The sequence below is a fragment of the Lytechinus variegatus genome, chromosome 7, assembly GCF_018143015.1.
Source record: "Lytechinus variegatus isolate NC3 chromosome 7, Lvar_3.0, whole genome shotgun sequence".
Lineage (NCBI taxonomy): Eukaryota > Metazoa > Echinodermata > Echinoidea > Temnopleuroida > Toxopneustidae > Lytechinus > Lytechinus variegatus.
Window position 1 is genome coordinate 17203063 of NC_054746.1, and position 13868 is coordinate 17216930.

The 13868-nt window shown below is 36.4% G+C and overlaps 1 protein-coding gene across 7 annotated transcripts in view; it reads right to left on the reverse strand.

The window, feature by feature from the left end:
* Positions 1-240: 240 nt before the first annotated feature.
* LOC121418596 (baculoviral IAP repeat-containing protein 6-like) overlaps positions 241-13868 on the reverse strand; it is a 59416-nt gene continuing 45788 nt past the window's right edge. For all 7 annotated transcript variants that reach the window (XM_041612551.1, XM_041612546.1, XM_041612552.1 and 4 more), the window contains 13 exons: positions 13122-13527; positions 12533-12759; positions 11915-12076; positions 11148-11328; positions 10504-10684; positions 9752-9927; positions 9193-9312; positions 8486-8703; positions 7793-7954; positions 7343-7420; positions 5977-6165; positions 4990-5124; positions 241-4219 (listed from right to left, as the gene is read on the reverse strand). In XM_041612551.1, the coding sequence (XP_041468485.1) occupies positions 3902-4219; positions 4990-5124; positions 5977-6165; positions 7343-7420; positions 7793-7954; positions 8486-8703; positions 9193-9312; positions 9752-9927; positions 10504-10684; positions 11148-11328; positions 11915-12076; positions 12533-12759; positions 13122-13527 (2553 nt within the window). In that variant the 3' untranslated portion in view covers positions 241-3901. The remainder of the gene's footprint in view (positions 4220-4989; positions 5125-5976; positions 6166-7342; positions 7421-7792; positions 7955-8485; positions 8704-9192; positions 9313-9751; positions 9928-10503; positions 10685-11147; positions 11329-11914; positions 12077-12532; positions 12760-13121; positions 13528-13868) is intronic.

Genomic DNA, 13868 nt, shown 5'->3' on the forward strand with positions numbered 1-13868 from the left:
GGCCACTTTCGACTCGCCGTACGGCCGATGGAGAGCAGATGTGACCGAGGTATAAGCAACCATCGTAGAAGAGTACCTTTACGATTGATTGCACTGACCTCTATGTACAATCAATCAGAATTCTGTGGTCCAAAGAGATTTTAGTCAAAATCATCTATATGTGTATATCAGGATGCTAAAATTATATTTGTACTTTTATGCTTCAAATAAAAACAAGTTTGAAAACAATTCTTCATTGCATGTCTTAAGAATTTCTTTTTAATTTTGTAATTATCTGCCTGTACATAACAGTTAATAAGTATACATATTTCATTCTCACGTGACGAGAAAGGAAAAAGATATAATTTGGATCCTAAACCCGATCCATCTTCACATATTTCACACATTCTTCAATATACACTACAACATTCTACATACATTCCTGCACAAGTTACAGTAATATCTTTCTCATGTTGACATATGATTCACAGGAATTGAATCGTATTTGTGTGATATGCCATATAACATTTCTTAAATAAGATTCCACAATACATACACAAGATTATCTACAGCATATATTCATAAAAAGGACATATTTAACAATGTTAGACAGAATAAACTATTTTTGCATAATTGATACGACATGCTCTTAACAGATTCTACTCTCTCAATTAAAAGCATAAAGTAGGTCAATACTTTTCTATATGTATCTTGCACTTTAGCTTTGGCATATCATGAACTAAATACAAATGATATAACTATTTCAACAATGAAAGCAAAGAGCATGCAAGTTTTACATTCAAAAGGTTTTGATGATATTAAGAACATTTGTCAGAACACTTCGATAGTAACTTAACAAAAGTTGTAAAGGATTTATCCAGTCACCCATACTACTCCTACTCAAAGGCTTGGATAAACAAAGAGCATTATGAAGTATCCACGTAAAGATGCGAGTCAAAAATATCTTGAAACATGTATATATGGCTGTAAATATGTTATCTTTAGACCTCTTTATAAATTAGAATCATACAAAAAAACTTTAAGTCTATACAATTCAGTCAAATTCTATATCATTCTTTTACAAAGAATATCCACAATTTAGTATTTTTCATCTGACATACATGACAATGTATCTAATTTTAATTCATTCGTCACCAATTCATGCTTCATATGGCAATGAATTTTGTGCCTTACATGTATTAAAACACTTGACAAAACCACAACTTACCAAACTGGACTTATCTGACATGAATTAGGTGCCTTCTTTGCAATCTCAAAATCCAAACAATGAATTCAATGCTGGTTTTGACTTCCAAAATAGCTGTTAAGATGTTTAACATCTACATGTATGTTTAAATTTATACATAGCTCTATTCATCAAACATACAAATATAATCCTGGTGACACATTTCATTCTCCATCTATCACTATAAAATATCGAAAATATAACAGAACAAATAAAAATAAATATTCAATACAAAACAGCCATTAATTCTCATCAAAATTGTCACAAAGCATCTTTCATTCATTTTCTTATTTTCCCCTCTTCCTTTAGAGCATAATCATGACTATATGCTATTTCTTACATATATATTTTTGCAAAATAAACTTCCAATTTTTAATGATCTGAATATTGCAACTGAATTCAATGGCTGATCTATATTGACTAGCAGGTTTGTCACCAAGGAATATTTATGAGGGGACATTTTACCATCTAACACCGCCGTGCCACCAGGGATATAGGGGATGGAGACTACTCTGTTCCAAGGGCTCCAACAATGAAAATATCATTTACCCTTTTTAAATAAGGAAATTTGTGCCGGGGAGGCGGGTGTGACATCGCATCAAGTGTCGGCCAGAAATTTTGAATGGTGGAAGGTTTCAACAATTTCGACCACCATCGTGGCAGCATTGCTGACTAGTTGTAATCATGTTTTATAAATCATTCATGGTAATGACAAAGAAAAATTGAAACAAATGCATCATATGAAAAGACATATATTGTTGCTTCCCTACATATGTATAACACAATTGTGATGCTTGTCAACTTATCAAAAGACAGTTTTTTTTCAATCTATTTAATATGTAAATCTTTTCTGTACTTGCATTGCCAAATGAATAGGGAGAAATCAAATGAAAACAAAATCAATATACAAGTCACATTTGTGTATTTACAGTCATTTCTGGAGAATGAATGTCAGGCCCATTTATATACAAGGCGATGGTATGCAAATGATATGCTAACTGAGTACTGCACTTTCTGTTTTTTTTCCTTTCATTTATGGTAAATCACCTTCATAAATATTCATGACTTATTATCATCACACAAAAGAATGGTAACAATTATCATTGATCAACATGAATCATGGTTTCTGTACACTGCAGCTGCTAAAACAGTCTAAAACTTGAAATAAATCAATTCATGGTAATAAAATAACTTCTTCAGAAAATGACAAATTTTGGAAGATGTCACTCACACTGGAAATCAAAATAAAAACAATAAAATGAAGTAAAATATATGTCATTGCATGTCCTCATTTACTAGAGATGGTAATTTCTTAACACAATAAAAGACAATCAAAGAAAACCTTTAAAAGGAAACGCAAAAGGAATACATTGATATAAACTAAAATCAGGGAACATTAAACCATGCACAAAACTTGATTTACATAACTCTGAAGTAAAACTTGTGCTGCAAACTAAATGTCTTTTCAACGTAAGTTCCGGGTGAGATAACACAAAATAACATTATATCTATAAGGATAGTAAAAAAATATTAAGCTATATTTTTCTAAGCTATGACATAAAGACTTGCTTTTTAATATCAACAAAAACAAAACAAACGAGTACAGCATGTGTTATTTTGCACAATCATTTTGTCTGTTTACTTTTAAACTAGAGTGCCAGTTAAAATATCACAATTTATATTTTTTTTCATATGACAAGGACTACATATGTTAAAACAGATAGACAAAATAGTAAGATAAAGCAGCTGTGTGATTTATTTTAAGTTATATTGATATGAACAATGCAATGAATTTAAACTAAAGCAGGAACTATGATGAATCTTATTTATACACAAAAGCTATATATCACCATTTTTTGCATACTCTTAAAAATAATAGTAGATGAAGTAGTAGTGAAAGACAGTTACACCAACAAGCCATATCTTAACAAAGTAATATCCAACCTATAGAAACTGATCTAGAGAACCTGAATCAATGGACTGTGACATTGTTTAACAGACACTCATGACAAAATATAATTTTACATACTCTGTGAACGCCAAGACTAGTAATAATATGTATGAACATTAAGTAACTCAATCTAACACTATCATTAAATTCTAGGATGATTTTTCATGGGACGGGTAATAACAGTATTAATAAGAATAACTGGGAGGAATTTTACTATGATAATACTTAAATAGAAAACACTCCATCCACTTGCTTGCACATTATAAGGAAACTAATAGATGAATTCCACACATATCGTTCATATGACCATCATACACACAGTGCTTACAATCCAATGCTTTTCTAGGACACAATGGGCACTCATGTTTCTCATGACCTCCAAAATAACAAATGTAAAATTAGCATATATCAAAGACTAAAATCATCACTGTATGAATTCTTAGTAATTCTATAATAACTTATCAATGAAATAATACACCTTTGAATTCTAAGTTTCGTGTCACAATTTCCATGACTGCATTTTAGTGAGTTTAGTGAAGATGTGAAGAATTACATCAGCAAGTTACCGATAATCCTGGGGAAAGCATTTGAGGAAAGTTTTTCACAAATTAATTTGCTCTCAGCCAATAAGATGCAAGGATTTGCAGTAGCTTATAACATCATTCAGTGAAAACCACCACCTTTTTGTTTCATGAAAAGCTCCCCTTGTATCCTTCAGACTCCCTTCATTCAAACAGGACAGGGTCATAGACAACGGCTTCTTCAAGAGACATACCAAACATATATGTTGGTTCGGTAATCTGACTGTCCGCTGTTGATGTCTCTGCTGTTGTGATTTCCTGTGATGATGACGATGATCCACTGTGCTCCGCATCGTTCTCACTGCTCTTATCTGCATCTTCAGAGACCGAGGCACAACTGACATCGTTGGTAGCGTCCGATGAGAGAGGAGGTAACGGCTCGCTCTCACTCTCTAGTTGTTCCTTTAGGAATTCTGGGGGTTGGAGCTTGTTGAGTTCTTCTCTTAGCTTGGCTGTATGTTTCTGTTGAATGAAAAAAAGATGTTATGTTGGCGGTTTACATCAACTTAACCGATTTATTTCTGATTCGTCTAATGCCAATTTGTCCAATTGCCAACTCGCCTACTGTCATTTGGCCTACCATCAGTTCGTCCACTCACCACATGGTCTACCTTCATTTAGTCTAATGCCATTCCATCTAATTACCAGTTGGTCCAATAGCCATTTAGTCCATATACCATTTGGTCTAATTGAACTTAAGAGTTAATTGTGCAAAATGAATGAAAATGAAATGGACATTAGACCAACTGGTTATTTGACAAAATGGTCATAGACGAAATGGGGATTAGACGAAGTGATGATTGGAACAAATGATGATTGGACCAAATGATTATTAGACGAAATGTTGGATGGAATGGCATTAGACTAAATGAAAGTAGACCATATGGTGAGTGGACGAGTTGGTAGTAGACGAATTGGCAATTGACCACGTAACTGACCATTTTTGTAATTTGCATAGACAGCTGTATTGAAAGTGATCAATACTATCAATATCACCTGATTATTGCCAAAATGCATATGCTACAATGTTTGAAATGTATTCAATTGAAGACAATACATAAATATATATCTTGGCTTCAACAGCTGGCGATAATCAAATATCCAAATATATTCTGCAGTCCTTGTGAGGATAGGGCTAATGTTATTGTGATAATGAACTGGACACCTAGCAGCACTCTGAATGCTTAGAATGTAACTGGTCTTTGACCTTGGCGTCTCTGTATGGTACCTACCTTGAGATTCTTCCAGTGATGTAGCATACTCCTACCGACCCTCTTATCGTTGCAGTACTGACCAACCAATGCAATCCATTCCTCACACTGTGCCATCACCTCCGCTCTCTTCAGGTAGAAATGTGCTTGTACAACCTGAAAAACACAATGCAACATCAATTCATTTCTCGAGATCGTATATACAGTGAACCTCTGATAGACTTGTACATTACAAACAATACTGATACAGGTACAACAAATCTATTGGGACCACAGAGATCTGTTTGACTTAGGTGAAATTCAACTTAGAAGAGGTATAATAAAACATGTTTTGTATAATTCTAAGTGTGACTTAAGTTGCACTTAAATGCTGACGCATACATGATATGCAACGAGCGATCTTATTGATATATACGCAGTAGTGTGCGTCCTCATAACACGATCTAACCAATGCGGTCAAGCCTTTCATACCGTACGCAACTCAGTATCTAAGTGCGACTCTAAGTCATACTTAAATCTTTGTGAAACACCTTCCCCTGCTCTAAAAAGTTGCTCTGCCTAAGGCAAATATTCAACTAATGGAAAATTGACCTAGGCAAATTTACCAGTATCAATGTAAATTGATCTTTCAATGAAAATGGAGCCACCACTAAAAAAAATTCACTTCCTAGTATAAGTATTAGAGAAAACCTACATGACCCAATTAATTTCTGGCATCATAATGGTGACTGCCACCATAATTTACTAAACCCTAAGGCCCTTTCACTTCGTTCCGTGCAAGCCTTCGAGTGTGACTTGCAGGTAACTATGTTTGCTACCCGCACGTCGACCACATTGACTTGCAAGCATATCACACGCAGCTGCCAGCAGAAGCGCACGCAAGTCTAGATTGCATGCAGAAAAGTTATGAACATGCTAAAAACTTTGTTGCAGGTGAGTTACAAGCAATCATCCGCAACTAACCCACAAGGCTTGCACAGAGCGATGTGAGAGGGCCTAATGACTTACATCCTTGAAGACTGGTGGTGGGTTCCTAACCATGTCTAGCATGCCCCACTCCACAGTAGCTTGCATGATGTTAGCATCATATTCCCTTGAGCTCCAGGTACCAGCCTGGGTGCCCCGGGATCTCTCGTAACCTGGCTCGTTAAAGTACGGTTCAGAAACAAGGATGAGAGATTGGATGGAGACCAAAACCTGTCAAGTTCAAATAAAATTTCGATTATAAAAATCTGTAAATATAGTGCTGCAATAAATAATCATTTTAAACAAGAAATTGTATTTCATTGATGTTTGATTACGAGCAAAGTATTTCACTATAAAACACACAATCATAGGAACATTAGCCAGATTAGTAAAGAATTTTAAACAATGTGTAATCTACAAATATAAACTTAGATAACATACCTGCCATATATGCTTTCTTCATTAACCCTATCTAGGCAGGGTATTTTGGGAGTTCATATGGCCGGGGGGGGGGGGTCTCCCAGGCCCCCCTTAAGATCTCGGCTGTCGACCGTGCAATCGCGCCGAAAATTGGCACACAGGTTGCCTGGGACATAATCTACAAGATTGTATAGTGATTTATTTCATGCGAATTGCTATTAAGTGTTTATGCTAATATGCTTAGTATGCGAAATCATACTTTTTCCTCCAACTCCCTAAATAAAGCTCCAAATGTACTAATTTGTGGTATAGAAACTCTCTGTGGTGTTCTTAGCAAGTGCACGTGAAAAAAATTGTGATATCAAATCATTTTCTTATGTATTATATTGTTTTTTGCAATTATGTATTTCTTTGTTTTTTTTACCTTTTGTTTTTCATTGTTTTTTCAATGAAATTCGTTGGGGACTCTTCTGTGATCATAAAAAGCATAAAATAAATACATTTTGACCAGCAAAACTAAAAATAATCATGCATTTATGACTTTTGGTTGAAAACACAATTTGCATTGACTTTGTACGCGAAATCACGTTTTTGAGCAATTTTTGTTGCATAATTTCGGAACCACATACCCGGGTGACACAAAATTGGTCTTAAAAGTTGCGCAAGACTTGAAAGTAAAAAGTCAGTGAGCGGCGCGGTAAAAAAATTTCGCACTGCGAAAATATTGCGCGATTCATTGAGGGGGGGCCTCCGAGGCCCCCTCCCCCCTCCCCAGCCTAGATAGGGTTAAAATGAAATATAAAAGGGGAACACGATCAACATGTTTGTATGCTTCAAGAAAACTGAGGATAAATCTGTGATTTGGGCCATCATTCGGAAAGTAACCAAATTGATATAATGTTCTTTCTGAAATTACATCATCAATGTGTAGGGATTGACATGAATTATATCAACATTAAACATACTTTTTGGATGAGTATGAACATACCTGTAGAAAGCTGGATGTCTGTGAGTTCCATTTCTCTTCTGGTCTACCATGCCATGTATTGAGAACACTTAAACATACCTATTAACAAAACAAAACATAACATTAATAAAGAAAACTCACTCCATTTTCATGGCTACAAGTCAAACAATACCTTCTACCCTTTTAAACAATTTGGTATTATTCAATAAGCTTTTCAGCTAAGTGTTTGTTGATTCAAGTTCTTTTATACTGTGTGTAGTTTACTGTATTCATACAAATTCAAGTTACTTTCAAAACACACACAAAAAATGATCTCCTTATCAAATCTAAAGATATGAAATTTGGTATATTCAACAAATGAGTAATCTTCATTCCTATTCAAAGAGCTCAATGCATATATTGCATGAGAGATGCATAGAGGTTGATAAAATGTTATCACATCAGTTCAGAAGAACCCCCTAGAGAGCTCACCTTGCCATCATTGTAGAGGTTTGGATTGAAGCGTACTGAGTGTTGTCCTGTAGTCTCTAGGTTGACAAGCATGGGTGAGTTAGGGTAATCAGCAGGGAAATAGATATCAAACTCAAAGCATCCATTGGAGTATGGTGTCTCAGATGGACCGGTAATGAGAACCTAGAGGAAATATGGAATAACACAATTCATGCTATCAAGTTTCTTCATGGCTCTAATGTGAAATAAGAATGATGGACTTTTAATGAGTTCACGGCAGGTTTCCACCAATACAAAGAAAGGATAAATAAACAAGACAATCATACACCCATTTTTAAAGATAAAATTGTTATTATTCATTCATTTATTCATTTTTTTTTCTATCATCTTAATCATCAGCATCATAATCATCATCACCATCATCACCATAGTCATCAACATCATCATCATCATCATCATCATCATCATAAATATTATTATCACCATTGTCCTCATCACCATAAATATTAATATCACTATCATTCTCATTCTCATCATCATCATCATCATCATCACCACCACCACCACCATCACCGTCATCATCATCATTATAATGTGTTTTCTTGGGGGTATAGAGACCTCTGCAATAACCTATTCATAATGGATTATGGATGTACAGCCACTAGTAGTCCCATTTAGTGACATCAGTGCTATCTGTTCAAGGTACATGCTTACCTTCATCACATCCAGTCTATCCTCATCACACCGAACAAAGACACTGGATGAAGCAGATAGAGGCAGGGATGTTGAGAGTGTTACTGCCTCTTGAGCTAATCTCCTTGCCCTTGCTGCATTCGTCACATTCCCAACTGACTTGGCATTGGATGCATAGTGATGTGGGACAGCAAACTGGATCTTACCCTTACTGTCTTCCGTCACCATTTGGAAAGTGTCTGAACAACATCAAAATAACATTCATATAAGGGTGATTCAATGATGATAATCCACCTTTTTGCATGTTTGATCCCCATTTTTCTCCATTATTAATTCAATGCAAAAACCACTTTATCCATAAACATTTCACCTTTCATACAAACTAGAAAAAATAACTATTTGTAGGATAATTGGTCAAAGGGTCCTTTAAATAAAACCATTGCCAAGATGGATACAAAAATCCAATACTCAGAATCAAAATTAAAATTTTCATTATGAAACATAAGAAAATAATTGAATGGACTTCAAACTTCGCATGATTTGAATGTTAGATAATCGTGATACTTGACCATCATTCACATTATTGACTTTACCAAAGCTTTAGACAGGCTTCAATCAAACAAAATTGGTAGTTGGACTTCCATGTGGCCTTGTCTTCCCTGACCATCTTGTGTGACTCAAAGATTGCCGAAGCTAATTTAAAGACAAGATTGTGTATATGAACTCACCAAACTGTAGATCAGTCATGACAGCAATATATCTCTGATCAGCAGATTGGTTCTTAGATCCATTAGAATTGGATAATCCACTTGCAGATGCACCAGCACCTTCAAGATCATTCAGCTCACCTACAAACATTCAATATAATATAATAAAGACGGGTATTACATCAATCAGAATTAGATTAACCACTTGCAGATGCACCAGCACCTTCAGATCATTCAGCTCACCTACAAACATTCAATATAACAAAATATAGACTTAATCTTAGATTCATTCAATTGATGCACATAGACACTGACAAATGACACCCTGGAACTTCAATCGAAAAAAAAAGTGATGATTTTTTTTTTACCCATAAAAGCAAGTGAGCAAGTGACCAGAGGACTGAAGGTTTGAGATCCTCAACAAGGGACCAGGTTATGAGGATTAATGCCTTGCCAGAGGCCACTAGCATACTAAGTGGGAATCAAACCCTGGTCACTGGATTGCAACACCGCTTTACCAACCAAGATAACATGCTGCTCTAAATGCCCATCCAATGCCAATAATATGATCGGTACAAACCTTGTCTCTGTGCTAGTATCTTGCTTGTGAGTTTCTTGACCATCTCAACTGTCCTCTGTATCTCGGGGACCAGCTGGGTTAGCCCTTCTGCCTCTGCTTCTTCTTCCTTTGATATCGTGGAGGATTCTTTGGTGGAACTGTGCCTTGAGCTTGACTTCTTGCTTGGTTTTACAAGTCTAAAGTTTGGTGAGGTAAACAAAGACAATTAATTTTAAAACACTCACAAAATGAATCTAGAAAAAACAAGTTGGGTTTTATTATTTTTATGTTTTAAGGTATGCATGCATAACAAAACACTTTGTAACTCTTTCATATTATAGTTTAATTGTGACACCATGTAATGTGTCAGAGTCCTTAGGACTGTTGATTATTCTGATGAGAGAAAACAAGAAATAAAAAATTTTTAGAGAACTTTAATTTGATTGCATTCCTTCATCAGTTTTGGACCTATGAAGAACTAATATCCCTCTCCTTTCAAGAAAGACTACAAACAGTCATTAGAAAGACTATGATACGTTATCCACCATGGAAACATTCGAAGCACATTTCATGCTCTGGGTTCGGGTCCATTGTTAAATGCCAAGCCAAAGCACCTTAGGCAAGGCAATTGTATGCACTACTATCCAATCATACACTGAACAAATTAAAATGCAAATGGCATTAGAAGTAACACATTAGCACTGGGTTTTAAAATATATATAAATATATATTGAGCACAAGAAATCTCCCTACAACTGAGAGGAATGTCTTACTTGAGCTTGGAGGTGTATGTATCTACACATCCCTTCATGTTCTCCAGAAGCTTGATGACAGACTTATCTCCATTGTCTCCCTGAGGAAGGAGTAAGTGCACTAAGAGAGGACACAGGGCCAAGGCACGTAGGATCTCCAGGACAGCACAGTACAACGGCACATGACGAGACATGTCAAGAACTGGCATGTGACAGGAAGGAATACATTATATACAAATCAAACCTTTACTTGGCAAAAAAAAATCCACATTGTACCACATAGCTTTATCTTATGTAGCTACATTCTTCAACTTTACCTAATATCCAAAGTGTTGAATACCAATGACTATTCATAATTTTCAGACTCAGGATGAGGTTTGATTACCATGAAACATGTTCCATTTATTAAAATGTTATATTTTAATCATTAATTTTGTCTTCAAAATAGTATCGTTTCGTTCTTTTGGTAAGAGACCTTATGCATTGACATCATCGCAGTGCCATCTTAGAGCTATAAGCCATAGCCTTGAATGCATTGGTGATCTCCAGCTGGTGCATCTCTGACAACTCCCTTTAACACATATTTCTATATCCTCTGAGGGAGGGCGCTATGAGATTATGACATCATACACATAAGGTCTATGATCTTGGAAAGATTTACTGACCTGAATCATTCCTGAGGTATGATGAGATTGCAGGTATGAGGCAGGATTGGGTGAGTAACTCAATGAATACCGATGGGAAGATGGTGGTCAACTGATCATGGTTTAGATCACCACTCATCTCATCAATACTTCCTGATGATGATGTTGTACTGTTCACTGGATTGATGTAGCTTGATAGAACCTACAAAGCAATGTAACCAAAACAGTTCCAATGAAGCAACACATCATATGCATTTCAACAATTCATCTCAGGCAATGTCAGTCAACGTTATGGTCCAGTGGATTAGTCTCCGGACTTTGAAACAGTGGGTCGTGGGTTCGAATCCCAGTCATGGTGTAAATTGCACCAGCAAAAAATTGATCCACATTGTGCAATACTCAACCTAGGTAAAATTGGCAGAAATGTAGTCGTTGATATGCTTATGCGCTGTAAAAGCATTGCCGGGCTAAAGCCAGGTAATGATATCCCAGTCCCTTTGGAAGCAGAGAAGTTTAATGGTATGTGATATGTGATAAATAAGAACTGATGATTGTTATAATTATTATCAAAGGTGTAAATGAAAATGCATATATCCCCAAATTTATACTTGTCGATCATAAGTTGGGTACAAAAAACATTCATGCAGACAAAATGAAAAGCATCTGATGCAACAAGTGCTAATACTTACATCCCAAGGTTCATTCAAACAAACAATGGGCAAACATTAATGGTATGCGAAAAGTCACATTCTTCTCAACTCTGACCAAACACATTATAAGTAACTTACCTTGAGAAGACAGGTCACATGCTCCTCTTCTGCCTTCTGTCTAACGAGGGCCTCCTCCACATTCCAACCTGAGGTGGTAGAACCTGTGCCAAAACCTGTTCCCTTCGCCCAGAAGTTCTGATTCTTATCATTGACTCCACCAACTTGGCTACCATTCGGAGGCTGCAAGTGAGAACATGATGAACACAGTATTGAATCATCCATGTATAATGGATTGAAATGTACAAAGTTAACTAAACGTTAATTAATTTAACAAAACATCTTCTTTGAAATTTACTACCAATTTGCATCTTTATTCTAACGTTAAATTTTAAAGACAGATCAAATTTTGGTTTAAATTCATGTCTTTCAGGTCTTTGAATTCTGTCATCAAACAAATAAATGAATAACTTAGACTTTTGACTGGTTGAAAACAATTTTCACCAACAATACAATGATATGCTCCCCAGGGCCAAGTGAGCATTTCATGAAGAGTTGTGTCAGCAATTTTCACAGACAGCTGTTATAAGCTGCTGGAAATCCTTTCCTCTGATTGGAAATAAGTCTGTGAAAATCGCCAACAAAAACTCTTCCAGAAATGTTCCCCAGGGCTAGCGTATAGTAAAAAGAATGACTTACTGCAGGACCGCCCTCTCCTGTAGCAGGCTGTGAAGATCCCCTAGGACCATGATGACTGAGTACTGAGAGACAGGCCAGTACAAGGTGAACAGCACCAATCTCAAGTGTCATACGCCGTAGTAATACCCCGTCATCGGTGGTCAGGGGTGTGGAGTCAAAGAGGGTGACCAGGACGGTGAATGGAAGCGTTGGTAGGGATGTGGCAAGAGGGGATGACAAAATCTGACCTGGAGATTGCAACAAACAAGGAAACCCAAATTGATGAAGTAGGACTGATTATTCACATGTGAAAACTTAGTTTTAAAAAATTAAGAGAGAAAAAATTGGTATTATGATGATTCCAAACTTTATAATGAAATGTACTCAGTTATTAAAAGATATGAGTCACAAAATTCATCTTATATAATTTTATGAAGTTTTTTTGTAAAAGAGCAATTTATATTTATGTAAACAGGGATTATATCAGGTATCTGTTAATGCCATTTTTTTTCATAATCCTTCCAAAGGTCTCAAAATAAATTCAAGAAAAAGTGAAGGCTTTTTACAATGTCAAACCCTAACCATATGCTATTGTGGAAATAGAACCTACCTCCATCACCATCATCTGTGACGCCAAGCATCAACCTCAGAAGAAACTGTGCCTTCTTCTGCTCCTTGAGCAAGACCTCTGCATACCCTGGTAGCCTGAGGAACAACCCAAACGCTGCCAGGGAGTGAGGAGGGATGGCTGCCGTACAGCTGCCCACGGACTGACCCGTCGTCGAGCCCTGAGGAGGGCAGGACGATGAGGATGACGATGAGGAGGTAGTGGTCATTGGTATGGTGTGTAAAGGAACGATGTTGGAGAAGGAGGTGGCTTGAAGCTGGGCAGCAGTGCTTCCTATGCCATAGGAAGGATAGGATGGTACATTGGAGGTAGTGGTCAGTGTGCTGGCGAGTGTGCTGCCGCCACCAACGGATGAGATAGTCGTGCTATGAGGTCCTTCCATCAGAACCTAACAGCAGGGGAGAGACAGGACAATATGTAAAGTAAGAATATGTTTAAAAATATGTGACCTGCCACGCAAAACAAACCCAAACAATAGTTGTCTCAAATTAGTTTTGATATTTGATTTACCCTGAAAAGAACAGCCTAAGCTTTAAAGTGATGTATACCTTGTCAGAATCAATTACAGATAACACATGCAAGTATTAGATTGAAGGCAGAAGAAATTCAGTGAGACCTTAAAAAAATTAAAGAGAAAACAAGGTATGAAATTCGGGGTTCACTCAAGCATGAGATGTGCACACTGTGCAATCTCAATGAAACTTCCAAGCAGTCCACAAAAAATGGTGT